This window comes from Phaseolus vulgaris, chromosome 3 (assembly GCF_051622355.1).
Source record: "Phaseolus vulgaris cultivar YP4 chromosome 3, ASM5162235v1, whole genome shotgun sequence".
In the NCBI taxonomy this organism is placed as follows: domain Eukaryota; kingdom Viridiplantae; phylum Streptophyta; class Magnoliopsida; order Fabales; family Fabaceae; genus Phaseolus; species Phaseolus vulgaris.
Window position 1 is genome coordinate 15,524,051 of NC_143500.1, and position 26,060 is coordinate 15,550,110.

General features: G+C 35.0%; 2 protein-coding genes and 1 pseudogene across 15 annotated transcripts; 1 reads left to right on the forward strand and 2 right to left on the reverse strand.

Annotated features, from left to right (window-relative positions):
• The first annotated feature begins 1,683 nt into the window (after window positions 1-1,683).
• Window positions 1,684-3,079, forward strand: LOC137839143 (uncharacterized). The gene is made up of 3 exons (XM_068648269.1): window positions 1,684-2,226; window positions 2,324-2,620; window positions 2,777-3,079. The coding sequence occupies exons 1-3, from the start codon at window positions 1,684-1,686 to the stop codon at window positions 3,077-3,079; spliced, it is 1,143 nt and encodes a 380-aa protein (XP_068504370.1).
• Window positions 3,080-4,675: 1,596 nt separating this feature from the next.
• LOC137806729 (protein SUPPRESSOR OF GENE SILENCING 3 homolog) lies at window positions 4,676-9,062 on the reverse strand (annotated as a pseudogene). The gene is made up of 5 exons (XR_016519556.1): window positions 8,681-9,062; window positions 5,687-8,556; window positions 5,479-5,608; window positions 5,260-5,367; window positions 4,676-5,186 (listed from the first exon to the last, which is right to left on the reverse strand). The product of XR_016519556.1 is annotated as a protein SUPPRESSOR OF GENE SILENCING 3 homolog (transcript).
• Window positions 9,063-11,917: 2,855 nt separating this feature from the next.
• On the reverse strand, window positions 11,918-20,665 carry EMB2369 (tRNA synthetase class I (I, L, M and V) family protein). Of its 13 annotated transcripts, none has more exons than XR_011080396.2 (21): window positions 20,207-20,665; window positions 19,974-20,118; window positions 19,844-19,900; window positions 19,067-19,186; window positions 18,869-18,973; window positions 18,530-18,753; window positions 18,358-18,424; window positions 18,116-18,270; window positions 17,711-17,972; window positions 17,411-17,605; window positions 16,081-16,160; window positions 15,856-15,918; window positions 15,644-15,725; window positions 15,172-15,249; window positions 14,993-15,094; window positions 14,693-14,865; window positions 14,301-14,478; window positions 14,115-14,199; window positions 13,319-13,450; window positions 12,267-12,626; window positions 11,918-12,168 (listed from the first exon to the last, which is right to left on the reverse strand). XR_011080396.2 is itself a non-coding variant. In XM_068606981.2 (20 exons), the coding sequence occupies exons 1-20, from the start codon at window positions 20,569-20,571 to the stop codon at window positions 12,384-12,386; spliced, it is 2,904 nt and encodes a 967-aa protein (XP_068463082.1). In that variant the 5' UTR covers window positions 20,572-20,664; the 3' UTR covers window positions 11,918-12,383. The 13 variants fall into 13 exon arrangements, 5 of the variants coding, with proteins under 5 accessions (XP_068463082.1, XP_090156377.1, XP_090156378.1 ...); XR_016519465.1 differs by having other exon boundaries at window positions 14,115-14,192; window positions 16,066-16,160; XR_011080393.2 differs by having other exon boundaries at window positions 14,115-14,192; window positions 20,207-20,664.
• Window positions 20,666-26,060: the final 5,395 nt, after the last annotated feature.

The following is a 26,060-nucleotide window of genomic DNA, read 5'->3' on the forward strand; positions in this document are numbered from 1 at the left end:
CTCAGATGCAAGATGCTTTTCTCTATGGGGTGATAATAAGGTGGGGTGGATGCATAACAAAGGAGACGAAGGAAGTGGAAGCTTGTTGTCTATGTGGAATAAAGAAGCCTTTGAATATGAAAATCATTTGATGGGAACAGGCTTTATTATCATCTTTGGCCATTACATAAAATCTTCCTCTAGGTGTGTGGTGGTAAACGTTTACTCTCCATGCATGCTGAATGGTAAAAAGAGTTTGTGGGAGGACCTTACTAAAGTAAAAATGGCTCGCCATGAACCAGCTTGGTGCTTTTGTAGGGATTTCAACGCGGTAAGAAACAAAAGTGAAAGGAAAGGCGTTAGAGGTAGGGGAGAGCAAACAAGTGAGTTAATTGGCTTTAATAGTTTCATTGACTCCATCTTTCTACTAGAGTTACCTCTAATAGGTAAGAAGTTTACGTGGTTTAAACCTGATGGAACGACAAAGAGTAGAATTGATAGAGTGTTTGTAAATGAAGAGTGGTTGCAGCTTTGGCCAATGAGTAAGCAATATGTATTAAGAAGGGAAGTGTCAGACCACTGTGCTATGGTGGTTAAGTCTGTAGAGAAAGACTAGGGTCCCAAACCCTTCAAAGCCATTGATGCTTGGTTCCTGGAGAGAGGTTTTAGCAGGATGGTGCAAGACAAATGGCGGTCCTACTCGGTACAGGGGTATGGCTTGATGAAGATTAAAGAAAAGTTGAAACTCCTCAAATCAGATCTGAAGTCCTGGAACAAGGATGTTTTTGGCAACCTTGACACTACCAAGTGGAGGATATTACAGGATCTGGAGGCTCTAGATTGTCAAGATTGCTCGGGGGGTTTAGTGGAAAACAATAGATTGAAATGATTGGAGTTGGTTAGTCGCCTGAAAGAGAATGATAAAAAAATTGAATCTCTCAGTTGCCAGAAGGCGAGAGCTAACTGGTTCAAGAATGGTGATTCCTGTACTAGGTTCTTTCATTCCTCCTTGAGGTGGAGAAGGCTCAGAAATGAAGTGAAGGGCGTCCAGTTGGGGGACCATTGGTGTGAGGAACCAAGCACTGTCCGTTCAGAAGCAAATAAGCTTTTTGAAGCTAGATTCAAAGCAACGAAAGATTTAGGGGTAAGACTGGATGAAGTTGAATTCAAGTCGCTATCTCCGACTGATAACGAGGGTCTCCTAGCATCTTTCTCTGAGAAAGGGATTAGGGATGCAGTGTGGCAATGTGAAGGTACAAAAAGTCCGGGCCCAGATGGTTATAACTTCAACTTCATCAAAAAGAACTGGGAGTTGCTAAAAGAAGATTTTGTGGGAGCGCTGTCCCTGTTTCATGAGACGGGAAGTATCCCACAGGGCTGTAACGCCTCTTTCATAGCTTTGGTTCCTAAAGTTAGGGACCCGTCCAAGCTTGAGCAATATAGACCCATCTCATTAGTTGGAGCTATGTACAAGATTGTTTCGAAGGTTTTAGCTAGTAGAATGAAGAAGGTGTTCCCTCTTTGATAGATGAATGCCAATCAGCCTTTGTGAAAGGAAGAGGGATCTTAGACAGTGTTCTTATGGCCAATGAAGTTGTTGAGGATTTAAGGAGAAGTGGGAGAAGAGGGTTGTGACTAAAGGTGGACTTCGAAAAAGCATATGACTCGGTTAGATGGGCGTTCTTATATGATATGCTATCTAGGATGGGGTTTCACAACCTCTGGATCGCATGGATTAAAGGATGTCTGGAATCCGCCACTGTGTCTGTATTAGTCAATGGGAGACCTACGGAGGAATTCAAGCCGACTGGAGGGTTAAGGCAAGGAGACCCACTTGCACCCTTCCTTTTCCTAGTTGTAGCTGAAGGCCTTGCTAGGATAGTTAGAAGTGCTAGCAAAACCACTTTGCTAACGGGCCTCAAGTTTGGAAGGAAGGAGATTGAGGTGTGCATCCTCCAGTTTGCGGATGACACTATTTTTCTATGTGAAGACTCCTTCAACAACGTGGTAACCTTGAAGGCCATCATAAAGGGGTTTGAATTAGCCTCAGGGTTGAAGATCAACTTCCATAAGTCAAAGCTTGCAGGCATCAATGTTCAAATTAGTTATGTATCATGTTATACAAAGACGTTGAACTGCAAACAAATGGGAGTACCGTTTACATATATGGGCCTTGAAGTGGGAGGTAACCCCAGGAAGAAGCAATTCTGGGAACCGGTCGTTAACAAGTTAAAAGCGAAGCTCAGTGTGTGGAGAGGGAGATTTTTATCCATGGCAAGGAGAATTTGTCTTATCAACTCTGTCATATCTGCTATACCTCTGTATTATTTCTCCCTTTTCAAAGCCCCTGACTCAGTCTGTAAGAGGATTACCTCTATCGAAAGGAGATTCTTGTAGGGTTGGGGAAAAGAAAGCAAGCCAATTTGCTGAAGATGTGTGCAAACCTAAAGAGGAGGGAGGATTGGGTTTAAGAGAAATACGAAAGTTAAACCATGCTATCCTAGCTAAATGGAGATGGCGTTGTATCTCTCAAGAGGAGGGAAGGTGGAAGGAGTTATTGGACTCAAAGTATGGGTTGGAGCCTGGAAGCGTCCATACACTAGTCAAACTCCAATCTTGGTGGTGGAAAGATCTCTATAAAGTGTGCAAGGAGGGAGGAGGAAAATGATGGTTTCAAGAAGAACTAAGCTGGAAACTAGGGTGTGGAGACAAAGTAAAGTTCTGGGAGGAGGTGTGGGTTGGGAGCTCTGATCTCAAATCCTTGTTTCCTAGACTGTTCTCCCTATCCTTAAACCAGGAGCAAACAGTGGGTGAAGTTGGTCTGTGGATTAATTCGGATTGGAGATGGAGGCTGAGATGGAGGCGTGCCAGATTTGAGTGGGAATCATCACTGGAAGCAGACCTCTTTACACTGCTATCAGGGGCACTAATGAGAAGGAATGACGTGGATGTGCAGGTGTGGGGGAAGGAAGAACCAGGCCTTTTTTCTGTGAATTCTGCTTATGAGTGCCTTGCTAAGCAGTCTCGTGGAACCCAATCCGATGTGCTTAATCTCCTTTGGAAGACTAAGGCATTCCCAAATGTGATCGTGACAGCTTGAAGAGTGCTGCTGGATAGAATCCCAACAAGGGTGAGTTTGAGTAGGAGAGGGGTGATGATGGAATCTACACTATGTGCAATGTGTCAGCTTAAGGAGGAGTCTTGTCAACATATCTTCTTGGAGTGTAAATACACACAAACGGTATGGTCCTTGTGCTTCAAATGGATAGGTATCTCTTATGTTCAACAGAATGATTTAAATCTGCACTTTATGAGTTTTTATCTGAGCAATGCTAGCAAGAAGCAAAACCTGGTATGGAAAGGTGTTTGGGCATCTGTTATTAGGTGTATCTGGGACCAAAGGAACCTGATTGTATTCAAAAAAAGGGCTATTAGATGCGGAGGAGGTGTTTCAAAAGGCTCAACTCAAATCCTGGCTTTGGATGAAGCACAAGGTGCATTCCTTTACTTATTCTTTCGTAGACTGGATTCTTAATTCAATGCTTTGCATTAGAAGTTATAATTAGGACTCCCAGATGCCAAGAGTTTTAAGACTACGGCCTATACTAGATTTATAGTTGGTTGGAGGTGTTGGTGGGTTGTCACGGCCTGCAGCTGGTGCAAGATGGAAAGGACATATGTGCTTGTATGCAAGGGAGTCAAAAGGAATGTTAAGGACATGATGGAGGATTTTGTTTTGATGTGTCTTATAACAAACCAATAGAGGCAGGGTGTATGCTGGTTCAGGGTTCTTTATGCAGGAAACAAAAATTGTGTTTTATATGTGGTGTTTTGGTTGTTGTGGAAATCCCTAAGTGTGTTTGTTGATCAACTAGTGGTCTCATATGTGGATGGTAGCAGTAGAGGTTGTGGTGGGGATTCAGACATGTTGGGGGGTGTAAGTCGAAGTTGTAAACTCCAACCAATCTAAGTGCGAGATGGACCCTGGCAAGTAGGAAGTTGGTTTCTGATAAAAGTGAGCTTAAAAGGAGCAAACAGGGGAAGCCAAAGTCCAAAAAGGAGCGAATAGAAGATGATGCATTGAAGTGATTAATTTTGTGACAAGTGCTACAATCGTGCCACTGCAAGCTGGGTAGAAGGAATGTCAATGAGGTGGTGGAGATAACCAATATTTTGGTGTATTTTGATGGTTTTGTAGTTGCAGTTTGCAGTGGTTATAGCATTCCAATACGAGCACGGTGCTAGCTGGAATAGGATGTCTAGCTTATGCAGCAAACATTATTTATCTATTACTTATGGGGTGTTTGTTCATCTCTTTATTCTTGGAGATTCTTAATGTGGTTTGGTTTATGTAAAAGGGTTGGGATACCCCTTTTGTATCCCTCTTAATTTAATTTCATTCTTTGCTGATAAAAAAAAAAAAAATTGATCACATTTTCCCCATTCATTAATAACAATCACTTGCATATTAATATTATCCAAACAAACCCTTTTCATTGATTCATTTTCTTCCATTCATTAATAGCAATCACCTACATATCAATGTTATTCAGACAATTGCAGATAATTTATAGACAAATCCATTCATTGATCAAATTTTCCTCATTCATTAATAACAATCACCTGCATATCAATGTTTCCAGACAATTGCATGCAATTTTCAGACAAACTTAATAATTGATCAATTTTACTCTAATCATTGATAACAATCACCTATATATCAATATTATCTGGACAATTGAACAAAATTTATAGACAAACTCATTCATTATTTAATAAACTAACAAAATTTACATCTTATCAGAAACACTTAAAAATGAATGGAGCCCAATGCATTATAATGTCTTCTATATCTTTATCCTTGAATGGAGATGGATCGTTGAATAACTACAAAAATAATTGACTTAATCAATAAAAAGTGAAATTCACAACTAAATAATTAAGGTATTTGAGTAAAAAATTTATTAGCTCTTTCATGAGTCAATAATGTTTGCACATTTGATTGTGTGCATGTGCTTCATTACATAATATCCACACTTATAGCTTCCCGATCGATGTGAACACTGCAAATTAAAACACAAATATAAAGTATTTATATCATAATTAAATAATGGTGGGACAAATAAGTTACCTTGGGTGCAATTAATTGTATTTTCTTCCTAGCTATATGTGGAAGGCCTTGTAATCTCAAATGAGCCTTCAAAGCCCTATAAAAAGGTAAATATTCGTTAATTCATATTAATCATCAAGGTAGGAAATATAATACAAAAGAAAACTTACGCATCTAGTAAATGCTTGATGGCCATAGTGTTCGTTTTCTTATGCAATGAACACAAGATAACCATGAGAAAATGACGAGGAATAATGACCAACAACTGCCAATGACCCCTACAAGTTATAATAATATTAATAATAAATAAGTTCCAAATTAATTAATTGTAATTTAAAACTATATACTTATTGATGAAAGTAAGGTGCTAAATACACTTCTTTGCCTACATTTTGAAATGTCTTTATTAAGTATGTTTGCACTTCACTCGCTTTATTTCCTACATTCTGAATGGCAACTGGGTCTAGAAATCCATAAATATAAGCATTCTTTTTCTCGATGCAGAGGTGATGTAAATACCTTAAACATTGAAAAATAATGTTAGAGTAAAATATAAATATATTAAACTATTTTAAAGGTTAATGAAAGTATACTTACAACAATCAAAGTTGTAGAACCGATATAGATAGTTGATCGGTGCCAATAACAATCTCACAAATATCTTTATGACATATAAAAAAAGGGACGCTATTGGTCCTGCCTACAACATCAAGAAGCATATCTATTGGACTATTTTCTTTCCAATTGTCACTACCACTGCACCAATTTGTTGGAGAGAAGACATTTGTGATCCTTGAGGGTTGACAACTTTTGAATTTTTAGATCTTTCATGGATACTAGTCTTTTCACATTGGAAGAGTAACCCTGTGGAACCTTCACACCCCTTAAAAACTCACATAAACTTTTCTTCTCTTGTTTAGACAATGTGTGACATGTTGGAGGCAAGTATGTCCTGTTACCATGAGACTGTGGAGCTAATTGTTCTCTTATATCCATTTCAACCATGTCCAAACGAGCATTGATACCATCTTTAGTCTTACCCTGAATATTAAGGAGTGTTCCGATAATACTATCACACATTTTTCTCTACATTCATGACATCTATACAATGTCTCACATCAAGCACCCTCCAATATGGGAGATCAAAGAAGATTGATCTCTTCTTCCATATATTACTTGTTGTGACTTTTTTTTGCGTCTTTCCAGTCACAACTTGAATGTCCTTCACACATTCATATACTTGTAACCCGCTTAAAGCCGTTAAAGCTAATTCGTTCTCTTGAAAAACCGTTAAATACTTTCTTCAATTTACGAAAGGGATGGTTTGAACTAAGAAATCTTCGATGTCCAAGGTACACGGTTTTCCTTCCATGTTTTAGTTGAGAGTGACATGTGCCTTCTTCACATATAGGGTATGCTTTGTGGCCCTTGGTGTTGTAACCACTCAAATTACCATATGCTGGAAAGTCATTGATTGTACAAAATAGCATGGCATGCAACTTAAAAGAGTTACCTGTGTACCCATCAAAGACATCAACGCCTTCTTCCCATAACATTAATATCCCATAATTCCTTAAAGTTTCAATTCCTTCAGCTTGTATGCTTTGTTATATTCTTGACCTTGAAGCAACATATATACTCATCTTTATCACTCCATATTAAGAACAAACCATGCTATTATCACCAACCATTCATCACTCGATGCTAACTAATAAGAAAAAACATTTGATGATACCTTGTCATTTTCATCTTGTTTAAGCCTTGTATTCTGAATGACAACCATTGGAGGCCAAACAAAATTTCATGGTCTTTCTCCTCATCTTTCAAACCTTTCCACTTACCAAATACTTCTCCAGCTGGAATTACTGCAGTGCCTCTTCTGAGCAATTCCTCATCCAAAAGTTCAACAAACTCCCTATGGATCTTCACCCTTTTTGACCCTTTTGTTTTGGCATGAGTAATCAGAGGTTGAAGCCCTTTGTACCAATCAATAGCACCAGGACCACCTCGACAAGCCGGACAGTGCCACTGCCTTTCTAGTTCATTAATCTTGTCAATAGAAAGGCTATCCAAATTCTCAAAGAAAACCTTAAACCATTTGCTCTTCTTTCGATTCTCGTGGCTCTTTTCACTAGCAGAATCATAGTCATCACTCATTAGATCATCATCAATATCTTCCATGGCATCAAAGCCTTCTTCCTCCTGTTCATCAACATTATCCTTCTTCACTGGGGATTCTTCTGTAATCTCATCCTTTATCATGCTATCATCACCCCAGGGTTGCTTGCAACCAGTTCCAAATTGCCAATTCCACTTATGCTCCAAGGGAGGTCGAATAAATGGGCTAGAAGTCACATTGTTGCTTTCAGATTTACTTTCTTTTAACTGGGCCCTTGCATTTCCTCCAACATGTCTACTGAAGTTAGTATTTTGGGACTGCCAACCAGAAGCCTTTCCAACTCCTCCATCATTCCAAGTAACTGCGGGACTCCATGGTTTTGCAGCACTATTTTTGGCTCTATTCTTGCATTTCCTTGAAAGATTTTTATTCTTTCTCTCCACCCCTCTTATTATTTTGGAATTAAAGTAAAGTTTATTAGTTTTTTTCTCTCTTTGAATTCAAGTGGATAAGACTTAAAGTACATTAAGGCACTGTTGTTTTTAACTTGTTCCTGTTATCTAGGTATGCTATCAAAAGGAATATATGCAATTTTTACTGCATATTTCTGCAGAAACTATAGCAACTCAAACACTTGTTTTTTCATGACTGTAATAGGAGTTTTAGATGCCTATGATCTACAAACTCTGCATTTAAGTACATCCAATTGGTAATGGTCTTTTTAGCAAGTTAATTACTTTTTTTTGGCATATAAAGTTGTTTCCAATCAGTGATTTTTCCTCTAACCCAGGCATTGTATCTGGACTAATTTGATTCAAATTTACGCCAACCTCTACAACCATATCCTTTAACTCAAAAATCTTCAATTTTTTGCTACTTAATTTTGACTTTTCTTGCTTAAAGGTTGTGCTATGTGTACTATATATTCCTATCGTCCAAAAATAAGCAGAGCTAAGAAACAACTAGTAAAAGTAAAAGTAGTTGTTACTATTATTGAATGTGTTTCATTCAGCTTGACATTGAGGAATGTTGGTTTCTCTAACTTCATTAATTAATGCTACACAAGTCATCAATGAATGATACACATTATGTTGAAATGCTTATTCAGGTTCCAAAAACCAAACTGTGAGTAATAGTAGAGAAGAATTCGAAAATTTCATACGCATTTGTAAATCCATATAAATTAAAGTATCAATTCGAAAACTTCATATGCAAACAACAAAGCACATTCTCAGTTTCAAAAAAGTGCAAACGCATTCATAATATAAGAAAAACGCATCAAACCTACAACCACCGCACGAAGCTGCAAGGAGAAGGAGAAGAAGCTAATATAAACGCACCATGAACACTACACGAAGGAGAAGATGTATTTAGGGGTTACAAAAAAGGGAAACTCGAGTTTCGAAACCAAACAAGTTTCAGAAAAATGGGAAACACATCATATTTGCATTTATAAGTTTCGATTGACCTACCTCAATGGTGGAAGGAGAAGTTTCGGCGCAGAAGGCTTTTGTTTGAGAGGAGAAAGTGAAGATGGTGGAAGGAGAAGCTTAAGCCGCAGAAGGAGTACCACCGTAGGGTTTCAAAAATTGTTGAGGAAGGAGAAGCTTCAATGTGCGTGGAGAAGGGTTACCGTAGGGTTCAAAAAATTGTTGAGGAAGGAGAAGTTGGTGCATATAGTAGGTTACAATAGGGTTAAAAAAATTAGGTTAAATACTTATTATGTTAGTTGTCATTGTAAGTTGTCATTGATTCTTATTTTTGCACTAGTGGTGGTATGTACCACCCAACACTATGAACAAACTCCCTACAACATTTTAGCACTTCTACCTCTGCATAGGTGGGCACAACGACTTAAATAAACATGGCTTGTGTAAGGTGGAATGCAACTTTACAAAAAGAAGTTCTAACAAGCCTTACTACCTAGATTTAAACATGTCAAGTATATTCACATCTAACAAAACTTATGTTGTTCAACACCCACAAACTAGCGCAAAGAAATCCTTTCGTGCTTAGAGAACTCATTCCTCATCACGAAATATTGACAGAAATTATCTAATTCATTTAAAAAATTACACAAATAGATAAATACAAAAAAAAAATTATAAAATGAACATTTTTTAGTCAAAGTTGTCAATAGTCAATACGACGATGTGTGATTTGATCAATTCTTTTATTATACAAATTCCAAATGAGAAACTATCATTTCATTTAATTGGGATGCCCTAAATCTGACATGTGTCTTGGGCTGAATAACATGAAGCTTATAATTATGGATGTATTGAATACTCCCTAATAAAAAGGGAATTGGTCTAGGGTTAATTCAGTAACAAAACAAAGATGAAATTAGAAATAGAAATTTCTAACACTACCCACCTCGTGAAAAAAAAATCAATCTTTTGTCTTGTAGAATTAGCTATTCCATCCATCTTTTTTTTTTATAAAGAACTGAACCAAACATGAATCTTTCGATTCATTTGGCTCTCACACTCAATTACTTATCGAAAATTTATCAATTTTTTATGTAATGAGTCTATCCTCTCTTCTCTATTCAAAGTGAAATCAATTATCAATATAAGACCAGAATATTCGAAGGACTCTTTTGACCAATACCATATTAATTAAATACATTAATCTGTTACTTATTTTATTTTATTTTTTAATTAAAGTTGTCAACTAGATTGACAACTTTCATTTAAATAAAATGTAAAAAAAATTGTATATTAGGTTAGTAACTTAAGTTTATTTTATTTAAGTTGAAGTTGCCAACCTATAATAATAATTTATAAATTGTTTAAAATTATATGAACGAAATAAGAATGTTGTGAAAATTTGTATTTTATAAATAAAACATATCAAAAAATTAAAATTAAATTTTGTTTTGACAAAATATTTAGTACTTTTTAAATATTGTTAAAGTTAATAATATTTGTGTTGTTTTAAAAAAATTTGAAACTATGTTCGTGAAGTAATGTTTAGGGTTGATACAATTATAAATAAAAGGGGAAGTGTTTAAAAAATATTTATAAAATCATAAATAAGTATAATTTATACTTTATTAGAATATAGAAATGTAGGAAAAATTGTCATCTATGAGAAGTTATGTCACAGGGTAGTCTTCTTCGTTGTCTTCACGGTCGTCCTTGTGGTTGTTGTTCGAATGAAACGGTAGGAGGGGCAGAGGTGGAATGTCTTGGTTAGTGTCTTTGACTTCATTGTCCTCACTTGTGAAGGCAATGTTGGTCGATAATACTACATGGATGGCAGTGGATTGTAGGCATATGGGGGGAGGGGGGTCATGGTAAAGGTTGTAGAGGGATTTGATGGACCAACAAGATATTGTTGTTGAGATGAAAATGTGAACAACTAACGAGCGAAAAGATTGTTGTTGAAACAATTCAACTTGAGAAGAAGACCCGACATGATGTTGATAATGAGGTTGTGTAGTCTATTGTGGCATATCATATTGTTTTGAAATGTGTTAATTTTTAATGAGTCAATGAAGAATAATAAATGATTTTGTAATTGAACTTACATCGTCATCGGACGATGATTGTATAGGCGAGATGTAGTGGAAAGTACGATTGATGTACCATTGCATGTATGTCGACTTGTCATGCAAATGACCATTTCCGTTAAACTAATTTCCCTGAATTAGATGATTGTGACGATCATTCCACATAGTTATTCATGCAACTTGATATTGTGGTCAGTATCGATCAGTTTGTCCTCTCATATCCTTTCTCTGAAGTTGATCAAGGTTCAATGGATCACTTTGAATACTTTGTCGAAATCCAAACTAACGCATAACCCTATCAACCTGGTGAAATTCAACCTTGTGAAACATATGAGAGGAACTACCACTAATGCAATTGGGAAAATCTCAATAGTGATCAACTGCCTAACATAATCTACTCGACATAGAATCCAAAGAAATGGTAAATAAATGTTTAAAACATCATTAATATGAAATTTCCACTTAAAATGATATGCAAGTTTATATATTGTTTACAACCTCTCTAGTTTTAGTGTCATCAAACATCCTCTGAGTCCACACAAATTATTTTTAACCTAATGTATTTAAAGTTATTGTGAAAACAAAAATCATTTTAATTCTTCAACTTTAGATACGATTTTCTTATATAAAACGATTAAAGTTTTTATATTAAATAAAAAAAATTCAAAATATTATTATTTTGTTAATGTAATTTTAAACAATTTCTAAATTATTATTATATACATATTTTATTTTTAAAAATATTAATTATTATTTGTGAAAGAAAAAAATTCAATTAAAGTTTTTAACCCAATGTGCAATTTCTTTACATTCTATTCAAACGAAATTGACAACTTAAATTAAAAAAAAAAAAAACAGTAACAAATTATCAAGTTTAATTAATATTGTATACAGCATTATCAATTTTTACTCACAAATATCTATTTTCGTATTTTATTTTACATTTGCCTATTTATGTAATTTTCTAAATGAATTACATCATTTCTGTCAATTTTCCCAATTTCTAACATCTGCAATGGCAATTGAAATCTTGAATAGAGGCGTTGAACGTACGATTTATTTCATTCGAATCCAACATGATATTTTAAGAACAAGTATATTTTTACATCTTCCAAATGTTATAGTTCCCTAATGTCACTTCTTTTGGACTTTGACTCGCTTCAAAAAGTAATGAATGAAAAAACTTGTAAAATAAAAAAAAATGAAGGATTTATTCACCGTTCTAACCTCTAAATGCAGAGTGAAAAACAAAATTATCATTACAATAAACAAGACAGCCCACAACCAGATATAGTACACAAAAGTACAACACAACCGTTATAGGTGCCAAGATGCGCTTAGTTTTGTCATGATCTTTTGAATGAATTGATTAGGATCTATAGCATGCAATGATCAAAGCAAACTGGAAACCCACTCCGCCCCCCCTCCTCTCAAGTTATGCACCTGTAAAAGCAGAGTAGAAATCATAAACAGTCAGTCATGCTTTGGCTAGCTGACACTTTCCATCCAACAGAGGCATAACTCTCCGGCCCAAGACACACCTTCTTTACAAATTCTTTAGTTTTGAAGCGGATGTGTGGCCATTACCAAGTCGACCAGGCACAGCATAATTCTTTTATCGTTGCTTCCAGTAGAAAAGGATACAAGAGTGGAAGCAACTACTGTACACCAACCTGAATGTTTTTACGGTCCAAAACAACATTCAAAATCTTGCCAGGAACGTAAATTCTTTTTTTGACAGATTGACCATGCAAATACTTTGATAGCTTTTCATCCCTAGATGCTAGGACAAAAGCCTCCTCCTCTGTACATGTTTCCTCAACCTCGATGGTCCCTCTTGTCTTTCCATTTATCTGGACTGGAAGGACTACGGTGGAATCCTTCAGGTAAGTCGGATTTGCCTGAAATAACAACATATTCCAAATATGATGATTATTTAATGACTTATTGTACAATCTGCCACTCATTCCACATGATTAAAATTAACCTGTATAAAATTGTTTTTTGTTCCTTAAGTATCATGAAAAGATGAGAAAACTCACAAGGGCATGAAATACTGCCTTTTTTTTACCACAAATGCAAGTAGGAAAAAGATATCTCATCTTCGCGTAACTTTCTAATTATTTCCCTCAAGTATAAACACCACGGTAACAAGGAGCAAACTGTGTCCCCTCCCTTGTTGCAACTAGCAAATCATAGCACAACCACAACAATGACAAGTCCTTGGACAAGAATCTTCTCATTGAAATACAATGTTTTGCAGTCCTATCTCTTAATAGGCTTTCCCTTCAAAATAAATAATAAATAGAAGCATCTAGGCCCTGAATAGCCCCTTTCACAAATTGAAAATATTTTGCAGGATGCTGGGGGTATAACTTGATTGCCAATTAACTAACTACCGAGTTCTAAGTGGGATGAATCCACATTGCCTGAAATGTCTATACTTTGGGTTACCGTTAAAAAGTGAGCTAAGGAACAATATTGCAAGTGAGTTAAATGTCTGTTTTAGGGTATTAAAGAAATTCAATTAGTGACCACAAATTGACAGACCGTGCAAGCATAGGAATGATTTGTTATTGATCCAAATCCATACCTTAGGGAAAGGCACGCAGGCTAATGATTTTGTGTGCCCTAGCCGAGACCATAGCTCCTCAGCCATGTGTGGTGCATATGGTGAAAGCAGCAAAACAAATGCCTCAATGACCGATCTTGGATGTTTATCCCACTGAAAATATATGCCAAGGACAAAGCAAAAGGATATTCAAATGTTGTGTGCAAAGAATACACCTCAAAAAGACATGTCCTTTACTATCACAAAGGAACTGCTATTCAGAAGCTTGAATTCATTTTGCTTATTATTGTACTTTATTATAATTTACTAAAAAATTGGATTCCTAAATAAGAAGGCTAGCTGCTCTTTTACAGGAATTTTACAAAAGCAAGAATTACGATCCTTAAGTTATGGATACAGCGAGAGAAGGCTAGTTTTCTATAAATAAACCCAGAGAAACTTATAAAAAGTCTCTCTAAATAGGTTCGGGTTTGAAAGTTTCTTTCAATTTGAAGAAAAGAGTTTGTATAAATAATATATATTTGGTCTTCTATCAAACAAGTCCGACGCCCCAAATGTTAAAGGTCACATTTGGTTTCCTAGAATCATGTTCAAAGGAATTGAATTGAATTGTAATGTAAATGAGTTGCAACTATTTACGACAGTAACTACTGAAAGGAATCAGTCATTCCTTCAAAATAACATTGCTCAATACAATTTAGGAGTGGTCATTTCAAATTTTACCTACTTCCCTACCCTAAAAGTACAAAAATAAAAGGAAAATAATATTTGGAGTGAGAAGATATTAAGAGGATGAAAGCAGGCAACAGAAAAATACCTTATATGCCGCATTGAGGAACTCCATCATTGCAGAAATTCCAGTGTTGAATCGTGTGCCCTCAATTTCCTCTGTTACCTGAATACTGAAATTAAATTCTTAGCTCAATTGTGTCATATCTGTGCAAATTATATAAAACCAGAACAAGGAAATAACAAAGCTCTGATTAAAAATTAAGATGTTGACCTTGGCAATGCATTTGTGAAGGCAACGAAGTTGTTCTATAGTAGGCTCCTCGTCAACTGATACAGTTCTATCCTTAAATGTTCCATCAGACAAAGGTGAACCAACAATGAGCCTCCAAGTTCTTCCTAAGAACCGATGTACACCTTCGATGCCACTAGTACTCCATGTTTTCGAGTCTCTGGGAGCATGTAAAGGAAATCAAGAAATAAAATGATCTGAGGTTAAAGTCCATATCAGAACAAGATCCACAACTCCATAGTCTCACACTTTCCTCAACCCACCACAAAGAAATGAAAAGATAAAAGGGAAAAACTACAAACAGAAAGCAAGTTTGACTAAGGAACAATCACTATAATATGACGATAGCAATATGGTTTGCAGTTCAAACCTACCTCAATGGTCCCATGAACATTTCATATAATCGAAGAGAATCTGCACCATACTCAGAAACAACATCATCTGGATTAACAACATTTCCCCTACTTTTACTCATTTTGTGAGTGCGTGCATGTAATCGTATGTTAGGATTTTCTTTCAGGACAAAAGAATCCCCAGATTTCATGGCCTACACTCAAGGAAAAAGAGAACGAATGCTTGTCAGGAGAAAACAAAACGTAAGGCCAACACCTTATCTCTGGTAATTATTACTAATGCAATGAGAAGTGGAAAGTATGGGAACTTCATTGATAAACCTTTTCTGCAGGAATTATTTCTAGCTTATGTTCATTCAACAAGTCAGTTGAATCAGCAGATATTAGATTTCCATCTTGATCTCTACAAGCCATATATTGAACCTGCCATTCAAGCAATTAGAAACTTGCAATAGTTATTCTTTTCTACTCAATTTTCAGGCGGGAAGAATTGAAATTACCTCCCCAAGAATAATCCCCTGGTTTATAACACATTGGAAGGGCTCCTTGGTGGATACAACACCAATGTCAAAGAGAACCTGAGATATAAATTGGTCAATAAAGGGTATTTGAAGCCTTATTTCAATTCAATCCCAAATTGGTCAATTTCCCAATACTTTTGCCAACACTTAACCATGTCATCAAAAACTTTCTTTCCCCCATATACTGAACAAAGAAATATTAAAAAATCGTCAAACTGTGGTCTTATAATTTTTCAAACACTAGTAATATGATTGTGGATACGCTGTCATTCTACAATAATCTAAAATGTAAACTTCAGTTTTAAGACTCATCGAATAACATTTGTAATAGTAATCATAGTCTCGTAGATGTTAAAAGTAACACAATAGAGAAAGATTGGCAAGAACATAGTTGTTCAACATGCCCCCCCCCCCCCCCCCAATTCAATTCTGACTGATAACATCTACAGACCTTGTGCCAGAATCTAGCATACAGTAAATGGAGAACTGCATGCTCAGCACCCCCAACATATACATCAACAGGGCCCCAATACCTGCAGGAGAAGAACAATGTTAAAGCTGGGAAATTAAATTATCTAGAAATAGTGAAAGCAAAATATAGGAAAAAACAAGGAGAAAATGATAGTGAATGAAAAATAAAGACAACATTAACTGAAGTCATACCTTTCTTTAGTCTTACCAACCAATTCCTTGGAATTATGTGGGTCCATAAACCTCAAATAGTACCTGGAAGGATAAAGAAAATATGACACGCATGAGGACATAATTTTAATTTTTCATCAGTACATCTGAAGCATCAAAATCCTGAACCAAGACAAGTAAACTTGGCAACAAAAGCACTGTTTAGTGCTTGCTTACTAAAATATATAATACCACTCAATGCCTCACCAGCATGAACCAGCCCACTGTGGCATGGTATTTGTTTCCCGAGTAGCTGGTCTTCCTGATAAGCTATCAGCAGTTTTCCCCTAAAACAGTGATACAGGCCAAGAAAGAAAAAGAATATATTAGAGTATAATATATTCTTGATTTAAACGACTCTGTTTGTAAACAGTTAATAGTCTGTTAGTTTGTTAGACTTAGTCAGCTTAAGGACTGGAGTCAGCTATAAACAGCTGAATCTCTTCTATTAGCAGTGACTTTCAGAAATACATTCTCGGATCTCATTATATATTTCCTTTTTGCAGCAATCACACTTGCGCATAGATTGGCTAATTCTCTTCACAACTTCGACTTGCAATTTTTTCTTGTGATCTTTCTTTGTGCATTAAAAGGTGGATCAACAGTGTGTTGCTAACACTCCCTAATCTAAGTAATATAAATTATGTACTTAGTTATGCAACAAAATTATTTTATGCTGCTATAACTTAACGAGAGAGTACAGGCTCTGGTAGTACTGACCCTTCCATTTCCTTTTAAATCTACCACAACTTCATGTGGCATAGACATTAAGAAAATAGCAAAAGACATCAGGCCAAATTTTCCTGCTCAAAAATTTATTTAGTTCACATATAAGACAAGTTCATTTACAAAGTGATTTATTTAGACATTGAAATGCCTAATAGTGGGACTACAAGTAGTATCTATTTATGTGAGACAATAGATCAGTGTTGTTAAATAGAGGAGATGGTAGTGCCATGGCAGATAGCGGCAGCAGTTTTTCAATAGAACACTATATCATGTTGATGGCATCGTGGGTTCTAAATGATGTTCACCATATGCACGGCATTGATGGCAGTCAAGGCATTTTAGATTTCTCCATATAATGTCATTTCCATCTAAAGAACAGTTACACAGATAAGGCAATGATCCAATCTTAACAACCATTATTAGAAAAAGCAGGTAATGATGTCTAAAATCTCTTGAAATGCAATGGAAATATGAATTCACAAACCAATATGTCAGGCAGCTACTAGAGACTTTTCAACTAATTGGTCATGGACTCAAGATATAATAACAAAAGGGCTAACTATGAAAATTAAGAATGATTCAGGCATGCGCTATTTAAAAATTGTCTTTTACTTTCAAAATTGTTGTTATTGTCTAGGAATCTGGCAAGGGAACAAAGCCTAGATGTCCCCAATTTTGAAGTATATGTACATCATTGGGGCTAACAAAACAAATCCAACCTAGACCACAGTCCATTGTGCCCGCCAAATTAAGACACAGCCTATTGACAACAATATAAGAAGAAAAACATTTATTGTTGTAAACTTACCCAAGACACTGCCTTAGACAGAGGAGGCTCGCCTGTTCCAGTGGGAGAAAAATCATCCAATTCAGGTAGAATAAGCGGCAGTTCAGTCTCACACAGTGGAACAGTCTCACCACTATCATCAATGAAGATGACAGGGATAGGTTCACCCCAGTAACGTTGCCGAGCAAAAAGCCAGTCCCTTAACTTGTAATTCACCTGAAGGGTGAAAAATGTATTTTACTTTATATAATACAAACCATAAAGAAAGAATTTAGTAACATTAAAAAGATTAGTCCAATTTGATTCGTTTAAAATATGAACCTTCCTCTTTCCCTTCCCACTTTTTTCAGCCCATTCAATGACTGTCAGAGCAGCTTCTTTGCTAGACAACCCATTAATGTCAAGCCCAACCAGTGTATTTGATGAATTTACTATAATGCCTTCACCTATAAAAGCCTTTCCAAAATCAACACTTTTACCATCTGGCATTATAACCCAGGAAATTGGAGCATCATATTTCAAAGCAAAATCATAATCACGAGAATCATGTGCAGGCACAGCCATGATAGCTCCAGTTCCATAACTGCATCAAAAGCAACAATTATAATCTGGTCTCAAACTTTTTTAAAAATCATTGATCATCCTACACCCTATATCTTATGCCCATGGCAAGCTTAGCAATCATTAAGAACAATTTTTTTCTAAGTGATACTTGTGCAAACCCACCCGCCCAAAACATAGTCCGCCACCCATATTGGAATGGCTTCCCCGTTTGCTGGATTTTTTGCATAACAGCCAGTGAAGACCCCAGTCTTTTCTTTCTGAAGTTCAGTCCTCTCAAGGTCACTCTTCCTAGTGGCAAGGTCTACATAATCCTCAACCTGTGAATAAAGAAAAACTAAGAATAACCATCTTATCACCCTTGATTAAAATCCTTCTTGTGAAACAAGCAATAAAACATAACTTACATGTTTGCTCTGGGCAATGGAAACCAATGACGGCAGCAAGGAATGCTCTGGTGCCACAACTAAGTAGCTGAACATAACACAGCAAATAGGAAAAAGATACAAAGTTTCTTTCAGTAGTTCGTCTGATTCATAAAATTTATTGAATATACTAGAAAATTGATCAGATAAATACGTTGCACCAAAGATTGTTTCAGGTCTTGTAGTATACACAATAATTTTTTCGTCTCTCTCCTTTCCATCACTATCAAGAATGCAAAATTCCATCTCAGCCCCTTCAGATCTCCCTATCCAATTTCTCTGCATTTCTTTTACACTTTCCGGCCAGTCAAGGTCATCTAAATCCTCTAGAAGACGGTCAGCATATGCAGTAATCTTGAGCATCCATTGCCTCATTGGCTGCTTGGTAATAAACAATGACACTGTAAAGATTATGAAACCATTCAAAAAATATAAGAGGAAAACCACCCAAAGATTTAAGTTCTGAAAGAAAGAAACATGCAAACCAGTATACCTTTCTTATTACAGGATGACCACCCCGTTCACTGACACCATCAATCACCTCCTCATTGGCCAACACAGTGCCGAGTGCGGGACACCAATTAACCGGAACTTCAGCCTGATTGTTTTATAGGAATTACCATAAGATCTTCAATACTCGTAATTTAAATAAACTAAGCAAAAGCTTTTAAGTAGTTATCATATACTAAACCTGATATGCCAATCCTCTCTTTAAAAGTTGTAGAAAGATCCATTGAGTCCATTTGTAATAGTCAGGTTCTATGGTAGAGATTTCACGATCCCAGTCATATGAAAATCCTAATGATTTTAACTGCAAAGATGTAAGAAGACCTAACATGAAGGGAAAACCTGCAAATTTAGGACTACAGATGATGACTGCGAGAATGAAATCATGAAAACACTTGTCTTTTCACATTCCAAATTACAAGAAGCTTTTCTTCTTAAATCAAGTGGAGGCAATTCAAATCACTCCCAACGATTTAAATGATAAATCCAATGAGTTACATATTGTATGATCTGAATATGATTCAAACAAAGGTGTTCAGGTTGTTTTGAAATTGAAACTTATCCAGCAAACTAATGCCACAATTGTTCAGATCCTTTTCAATATAGCTATTCAATGAATTACCCACTCTTTCCATTTAAATAGTCAATCTAAAACAAGGATCTTCAAACGAATCAAAAATAGTCGCTGAGTCCCAAAGAACATTCTTTACCTGCTCGGAATCAGCGGCAAATTATGTACCAAAAGAATTCCCGAATAGAGTTTAATTTTTATCCACTATCAGTTAAAACTTTAACTGTCAACCCATTACAAATCATCACAGGCATGTTTTTTAAAGAAGTTGCTTCAAAGATTATCAATCTTGTCATGCATAGCTATAATTGAATATCTTAAATCATTTAATAATTTAACAAAAGCATTACTGGCCTTAGTTACAGTTAAAGCATCTCATCAGCAGTTTACCTGAGTGCGAAAGCGATTGATATTCCTCACCGTAGTGAGCTTGGGGTGAGTTCCTGTCTGAAGCACACGGCGGCACATTAGTAAAGAAATACACAAGTGAAAGTGTAGAAGTGAGAACCAAGAAACAGACCTCAATAGCATATTGTTCTGCTGGCAATCCAAAAGCGTCCCACCCCATCGGATGCAACACATTATACCCCTGCATCCGTTTGTATCTAGCAAGAATGTCTGTGGCAGTATATCCTAGAGGATGACCAACATGAAGTCCAGCTCCACTGCAAAAAGTAGTCATTACGAATATTCCCATCGCAATTAAAAAAAAAAATCAGAAACTTCAAGCGCGAAGTGACTAAAATTGAAAACCTGGGGTAAGGAAACATGTCGAGAACGTAGTATTTCGGCTTCGTAGTGTCGATATCGTCATCGGGGGTTCGGAAAGTGCGATTGTGCTCCCAAAAACGCTGCCACTTGGGCTCGATTTCGTGGAAAGGGTAGGCCCTGTTGACCGGTTGCTTCTGATGCTCAGTTCCGCCATTCGCGACGGAGTTTAATATGCTGCCGCGGCCACGGTTGCGGAAACTGAGAGAAGAAGAACCTCTTCTGATGGAAGTAACGTGGAATCTTGGAGAGTGAGAGGTGGTGGTCCTGGATGGGAAGGGAAACGACGCCGTATGGGAGTGTGGCGAAAGAAAGAGGAGATGAGCATGAAGGTGATGAGTGTGAAGCATTTGGATTGGGAGAGTGGAATGAACTGCAAAGGAAAAGAAAGATTAGTGGAGAGAATGGGGATAACGTCCAGAGTGAAGATGGCGCTAAAATCTCCACAATAACGTTATTTCTTATAGTTTTTCCAATTGGGCTCGTTGCTATACCGCGGACTCAATTTCTCCCTACACCCTATGGTTTAAGACATGTAATTAATATTAAATTTAAAACCAAACATTATTTTTTACTTTATGTTTGTTTATTGTGAAGAAATTTGAAAGTGGTTATTATATATTTTGGATTTAGATATCCAAAAGGTTATTTTTGTAATTCATTTAAGTTTTTAGATGACAATATATGGAAATGAGTTATAAGTTTCAGATTTTTATCTCACTGGTGTGTTGTAAATAGTGTTGAGAATCATGATCCAGAATTTATTTATGTTTGCTTACGGATTTTGGAATCATCTGAAAAGTTATTTATGTTGTCCAGATAAGCTTCTGGATGCCCAATTCCAAAAATAACATATTAATTTCGGACTTATATATCCAGAACTTTGTAATTTAACTAATGGATATGAATATCTAAAAAGCAAAATCTTTTAAATCACTAAGAATAAAACGGAGATTTTACGTTAGTATATTGGGTGCAGGAATTAATATGATGCAGGAAGAATCAGCCTACTGCTGATCAGATTAGGCTTTCCTCAAGCCCATTTCAAATATACATCCATTTCTCTTGGGATGTTCTTCTTGCACCTCTATCGTTTCATTTTGTACCTCTATTTAAGGAAAAGTCTATTTACGCTTAATGAAATAGAACTCTTGTAAGCATTTTCGTTGAATGAGAAGAGTCCTCAACTCGTGTAGAATTTGTGGAAGAAACCATCTTTGAATACATGAACTAGTAAGTAAAATCTTTAAAGTGTGAATTAACACAAAGTAAAGTACAACGATAAAGAGAATATATAGATTTTCTTACAGAAAATAAAAAAATAACACTTGTAATAGATTCTTAACATGATTTCTAAATTCTACAATTCAAAAATCATTTACGAATTCAAAAAAGGACTTTGTATTTTGAATTGTATATTAAGAATACAAATTTCACTTCCAAATTCTATAATTTTAAAGTCTTTTTGAATCTAGATAATAAATTCTGAATTATAATATAAAATTTGAAATATAAAATTTAGAAGTATTTTTAGAATTACAATACTCATAATTGTAGAAACTGAAGATGAAATTTTCATTTTTTTATAATAATTATAAAGTCATTTTCTATGAAGTTGTTCCATATTTGGTTGATTTAAGTTCAGCAATATTATATTAAATAATAATATTTAATCAATTGAATGATTATAAAATTAGATTAAAATTTCATTTTAGTAAATTGTGTAGTGTTTAAACTTAAGATTTACATAAATTGGCAGAGTTTTCATAAAGAACTGAAGAGAATGATTCTAGAAGAGGGTTATAAGGATTATATAATTTACGTCCAAATATGAATAAGATGTACCAAAATTTGAAGGAGTCATTTTGGTGGTCAGGCATGAGAAAAGAAATAGCTTAGTATGTTGTGACAAGTTTGATATGTCAGAAGGCAAAGGTAGAACATTAAAGACCTAGTGGTTGTTGCAGCAGTTGGATATTCTCGAGTAGAAATGGGATAGCATTGTTATGGATTTTATTACCTATATGCGAGAATAGTAAGAGACCATGATGCAGTCTGGGTGATAGATGATCGACTAACAAAGAGTGCTCATTTTCTTCCAGTTAATTTGAGAATAATATGGCCAAGTTGGCACAGTTGTACATCAGAGGGATTGTGAAATTGCATGGAGTGCCTTCGAATATTGTTTCTGATAGAGATCACAAATTTACTTCGTAGTTTTGGCATATTCTACAAGATTCTTTAGGGTCTAGTTTGAGAATGAGCTCTTCATATCATCCTCAAACAAATGAGCAGTCTGAGAGAACGATCTAGTCCTTAAAAGATTTGTTGAGGACATGTGTATTGGATCATCTGGGAAGTTGGAATGAGATGTTGCCTTTGATGGAGTTTGTATGGGAGGAAGTGCAAAACTCTTTTATGTTGGTATCAAAATGGTGAGACAATATTGGTTGGGCTAAATTTAATTCAACATATCACCGAGAAGGTGGAACAGATACAGAACAAAATGAAAATTTCTCATAATAGGCAGAAATCATATGCAAATCAGAGGAAGAAACCTTTGGAGTTTATGGTTGGAGACCATGTGTTTCTGAGAGTATCAGTTACAAAGAGTGTAAGGAAGAGCTATCAAGAAGAAGTTATTCCTGAAGTTTGTTGGACCCTATCAAATCCTAAATCTGCATAATGTCTTTCATGTGTCTCAACTAAGCAAAGTATATTCAAGAATCTAGTCACGCATTGGAAATGCATAATGTGCAAGTCAAGGATAACATGTCTTTTAAAGTAAAATTAGTTTAGATTGAAGGTCGTCAGTATGGTGAAGGTAGTGTGGGTTGATAGGTTTGGTGATTAATCTTAAGAAATAGAAGAAACCATGAGAGAAATCTATCCTTGTCCCTTTTATAGCAAGTCAATTTTCAAGGACAAAAATTTTTCTTGTTGGGGAGAATGTAAGGACCGAGAAAAATAGTCTTAGAGTATAAATGGTACAATTAAAATGACACCTGAATATTTTATTATTAAAGTGAAAAGGCTATATAAATAGAAATTTAGTTATTCATGTTTCATTTTAAAAAGAACCATCATCTCTCTAAAATCTCCTTTTTCCTTTCCTCTGCCTTCTCTCTAAAATCTCAACCTCCTCGCTCATCAGATCAACGATCGGAGTCCGCCATTGGGCTCCTGGCAGTGAACTCTACAAGATTGACCGATCAAAATCTTAGATAGAGTAAGTTCATTCTTGGCTCCTTTTCCTTTGAGTTAGTTTTGATCTGGTTAGCTTGCCTTTTAGTTTAAGTTTGCATGTGAGGTTTTTATCTTCACAAGTAGTCTCTGTTAGCTTAGGGTCTTAGTGATATAGTTAGATTTGTGATCAGGACTCTGTGGTGCAGGTTAGGGTATCCTTAAGCTTTTTGTGGGTTTGGAGCTCTTAGTGAGCATCTGCTAAAGTTTAGGTAAGGGAAGCTAGTTTAAAATTTTCAATAGAACCCTAGGTTAGAAGATTTGAATGTGAGTGTGACGTGGTCACAAATTTTGTTGCAAGATTTCTTGTTTTGAGTAGATTGTAGTTTGATTGAAATTGAAAGTGTTGTGATTGAGAATTGGTTGTTTGATTTAAATTGTTTTGGAATTAGAAATCATATATATGTATAGATGGACATAATAGCTCAATGATTCAATGAGAGTGATTGTATCATGCTGAATAGGAACTGTCAATGTAATGTGTAGATTTATAATTTATGAATTGAATGGGATGTTGATTTATAATCTGATAGGTATATTAAGTTATGCAGAATTTTTCTGCATCTTTCGCTCAAGCTAGATAATTCTAGCTCAAGTTAAAAATTTTGGGTGCTCTCTGGTTGAGTTTAGCTCAAGCTAGCGGATTCTAGCTCAAGCTAAAATTTTGTGCTCTCTGGTTAAGTTTAGCTCAAGCTAGCAAATTCTAGCTCAAGCTAAAATTTAGGGTGCTCTCTGGTTGAGTTTAGCTCAAGCTAGCGAATTCTAGCTCAAGCTAAAAATTATGGGTGCTCTCGGGTTGAGTTTAGCTCAAGCTAGCGAATTCTAGCTCAAGCTAAAATTCTAGGTGCTCTCGGATTGATTTTAGCTCAAGCTAGCAAATTTTAGCTCAAGCTAGACTCTCTATAAAAATAAAAATAAAATAAATTTGAATTTTTTTTCTATATATATTTGTGTTTAAAAGGTTGGTTTATTTCTTTATGTATACTTATAAATTTTATAGAATTTTATTTCATGTATATTTAAGTGAAAATCTCTTTAATTAGACATTTATATGATCAGTAGATGAATTGTGGTATGTTTTGGAAATTCTAAAATTTTGTATGATTTGATTCTTTGATGTTGGATTTTTGTGAGGTTCAGAGTATGAATTTTAATCAAGACATAGTGTTTTCAGGAAAGAAAATATTGTGTTAAGATTGTTTAGGATGTGCATTGACTCGGGATTCGTCTAGAAGGAGATATCTTGACTCTATTGAGATAATGGAATCATATAGATGAAGTTATTTAGGTGGTGAGAGTCGAAGGAGGTTCATATGAATGGGTAAGTTGTGTGAAAGATAACTAACTTGACCTGTTATATGAGTTAACCCTGTCATACTAGGAGAAAGATGATATTGAGATTATTTATGCGCTTAACTGTGTGGATTTCACACTAATGTAGTATAACATGTGTAGATCTCTGAGTCTAAGTCTATGCACGAGTCTTCCGGAAGTAGAGTCAAGTGTCTATGTGTTATGAGTCAGTAGAAGTCTGACATGAGAAAGAAGAATATTGAAATTGTTGATAGACACTTGATGGTTATGTGAAATGCATGAGAAATGATGGATTTATGTGGATGTTTAAAGTTATATTTGTGTTATAAGTTTTAAAAATACCTACCTTACCCTTTTTTTTGTGGTTGTTTTTCTTTGATATGTGATGATCGTTTATTTTACAGGGAGCAGATGATGTTACATGTGATAAAGTTTTTCGATGAGAAGATGGATGATGAAAAATGATTATTTTTCTTTTGAAATTTTGTTTTAAATTTTATGTAAATGTTTCAAGTCTTATGAAGAGAGAAATAATTTGAAACATTATAATAATGAAATTTTAGATATATTTGTATTATGTTTATATATTTATTTTAATATTTCATACATATTATGATTATTAGATACGAGAAAATATAGGGATGTTAAAAAAATATATTGTTGCACTAAAAATCATATTAATCTTGTAGTTATTACTACTCTAATTCTTTGAAAATATTACACAAGGTATTACGAAATAACTTGCTACGTTAAAAAAAAAGTAAGAGTTAAGTGAAATCGCACATAAATAACACATCAATACAATTCACTATTTTAAAAAAGTAAATATAAATTATAATAAAGAATTATTTAATTTAAAGTTCTTACTGTTTTTTTTCAAGATTTTGATATTCTTAAAAATTAAAACATATGATTGTTATTATTGTTAATTTGTTTTATAATTTAATTTTTATAGTAATAATAATTATATTCAACTAAAATATGAATACATTTTAGATCCTTTGATTAAATATATTCAGTTAAATTAATTTTAAAACATAAAAGATTTACTCTCTTATTTTTCACTTTTTCACTTGATTTAAATATTTGAAATTAAAATGACTGGTTGAGTTATGTCCTTTTGCATAAATATGGCCTTGAAAAGTCAACATACTCAATTACACATATAATAACTACATATATTTATATTACATATGTATTACGTCGACATAGTTAGAATATCTACGTTAGATAGTAAATATTCTACTAATATTTATGGTTTTAATATAATAAATAATTTAAA

Coding starts and splice junctions, on each gene's coding strand:
- LOC137839143 (XM_068648269.1), top strand. CDS start 1,684: ATGGGGTTTCACAACCTCTGGATCGCATGGATTAAAGGATGTCTGGAA. Junction 2,227..2,323: donor AGTTAAAAGCGAAGCTCAGT/GTGTGGAGAGGG, acceptor CCCTTTTCAAAG/CCCCTGACTCAGTCTGTAAG. Junction 2,621..2,776: donor GGTGGAAAGATCTCTATAAA/GTGTGCAAGGAG, acceptor TCCTTAAACCAG/GAGCAAACAGTGGGTGAAGT.
- EMB2369 (XM_068606981.2), bottom strand. CDS start 20,571: ATGCTTCACACTCATCACCTTCATGCTCATCTCCTCTTTCTTTCGCCA. Junction 19,187..19,843: donor TCAATCGCTTTCGCACTCAG/GTAAACTGCTGA, acceptor ACATCTTTGCAG/TTAAAATCATTAGGATTTTC. Junction 18,271..18,357: donor CCATTGCCCAGAGCAAACAT/GTAAGTTATGTT, acceptor CTTTATTCACAG/GTTGAGGATTATGTAGACCT.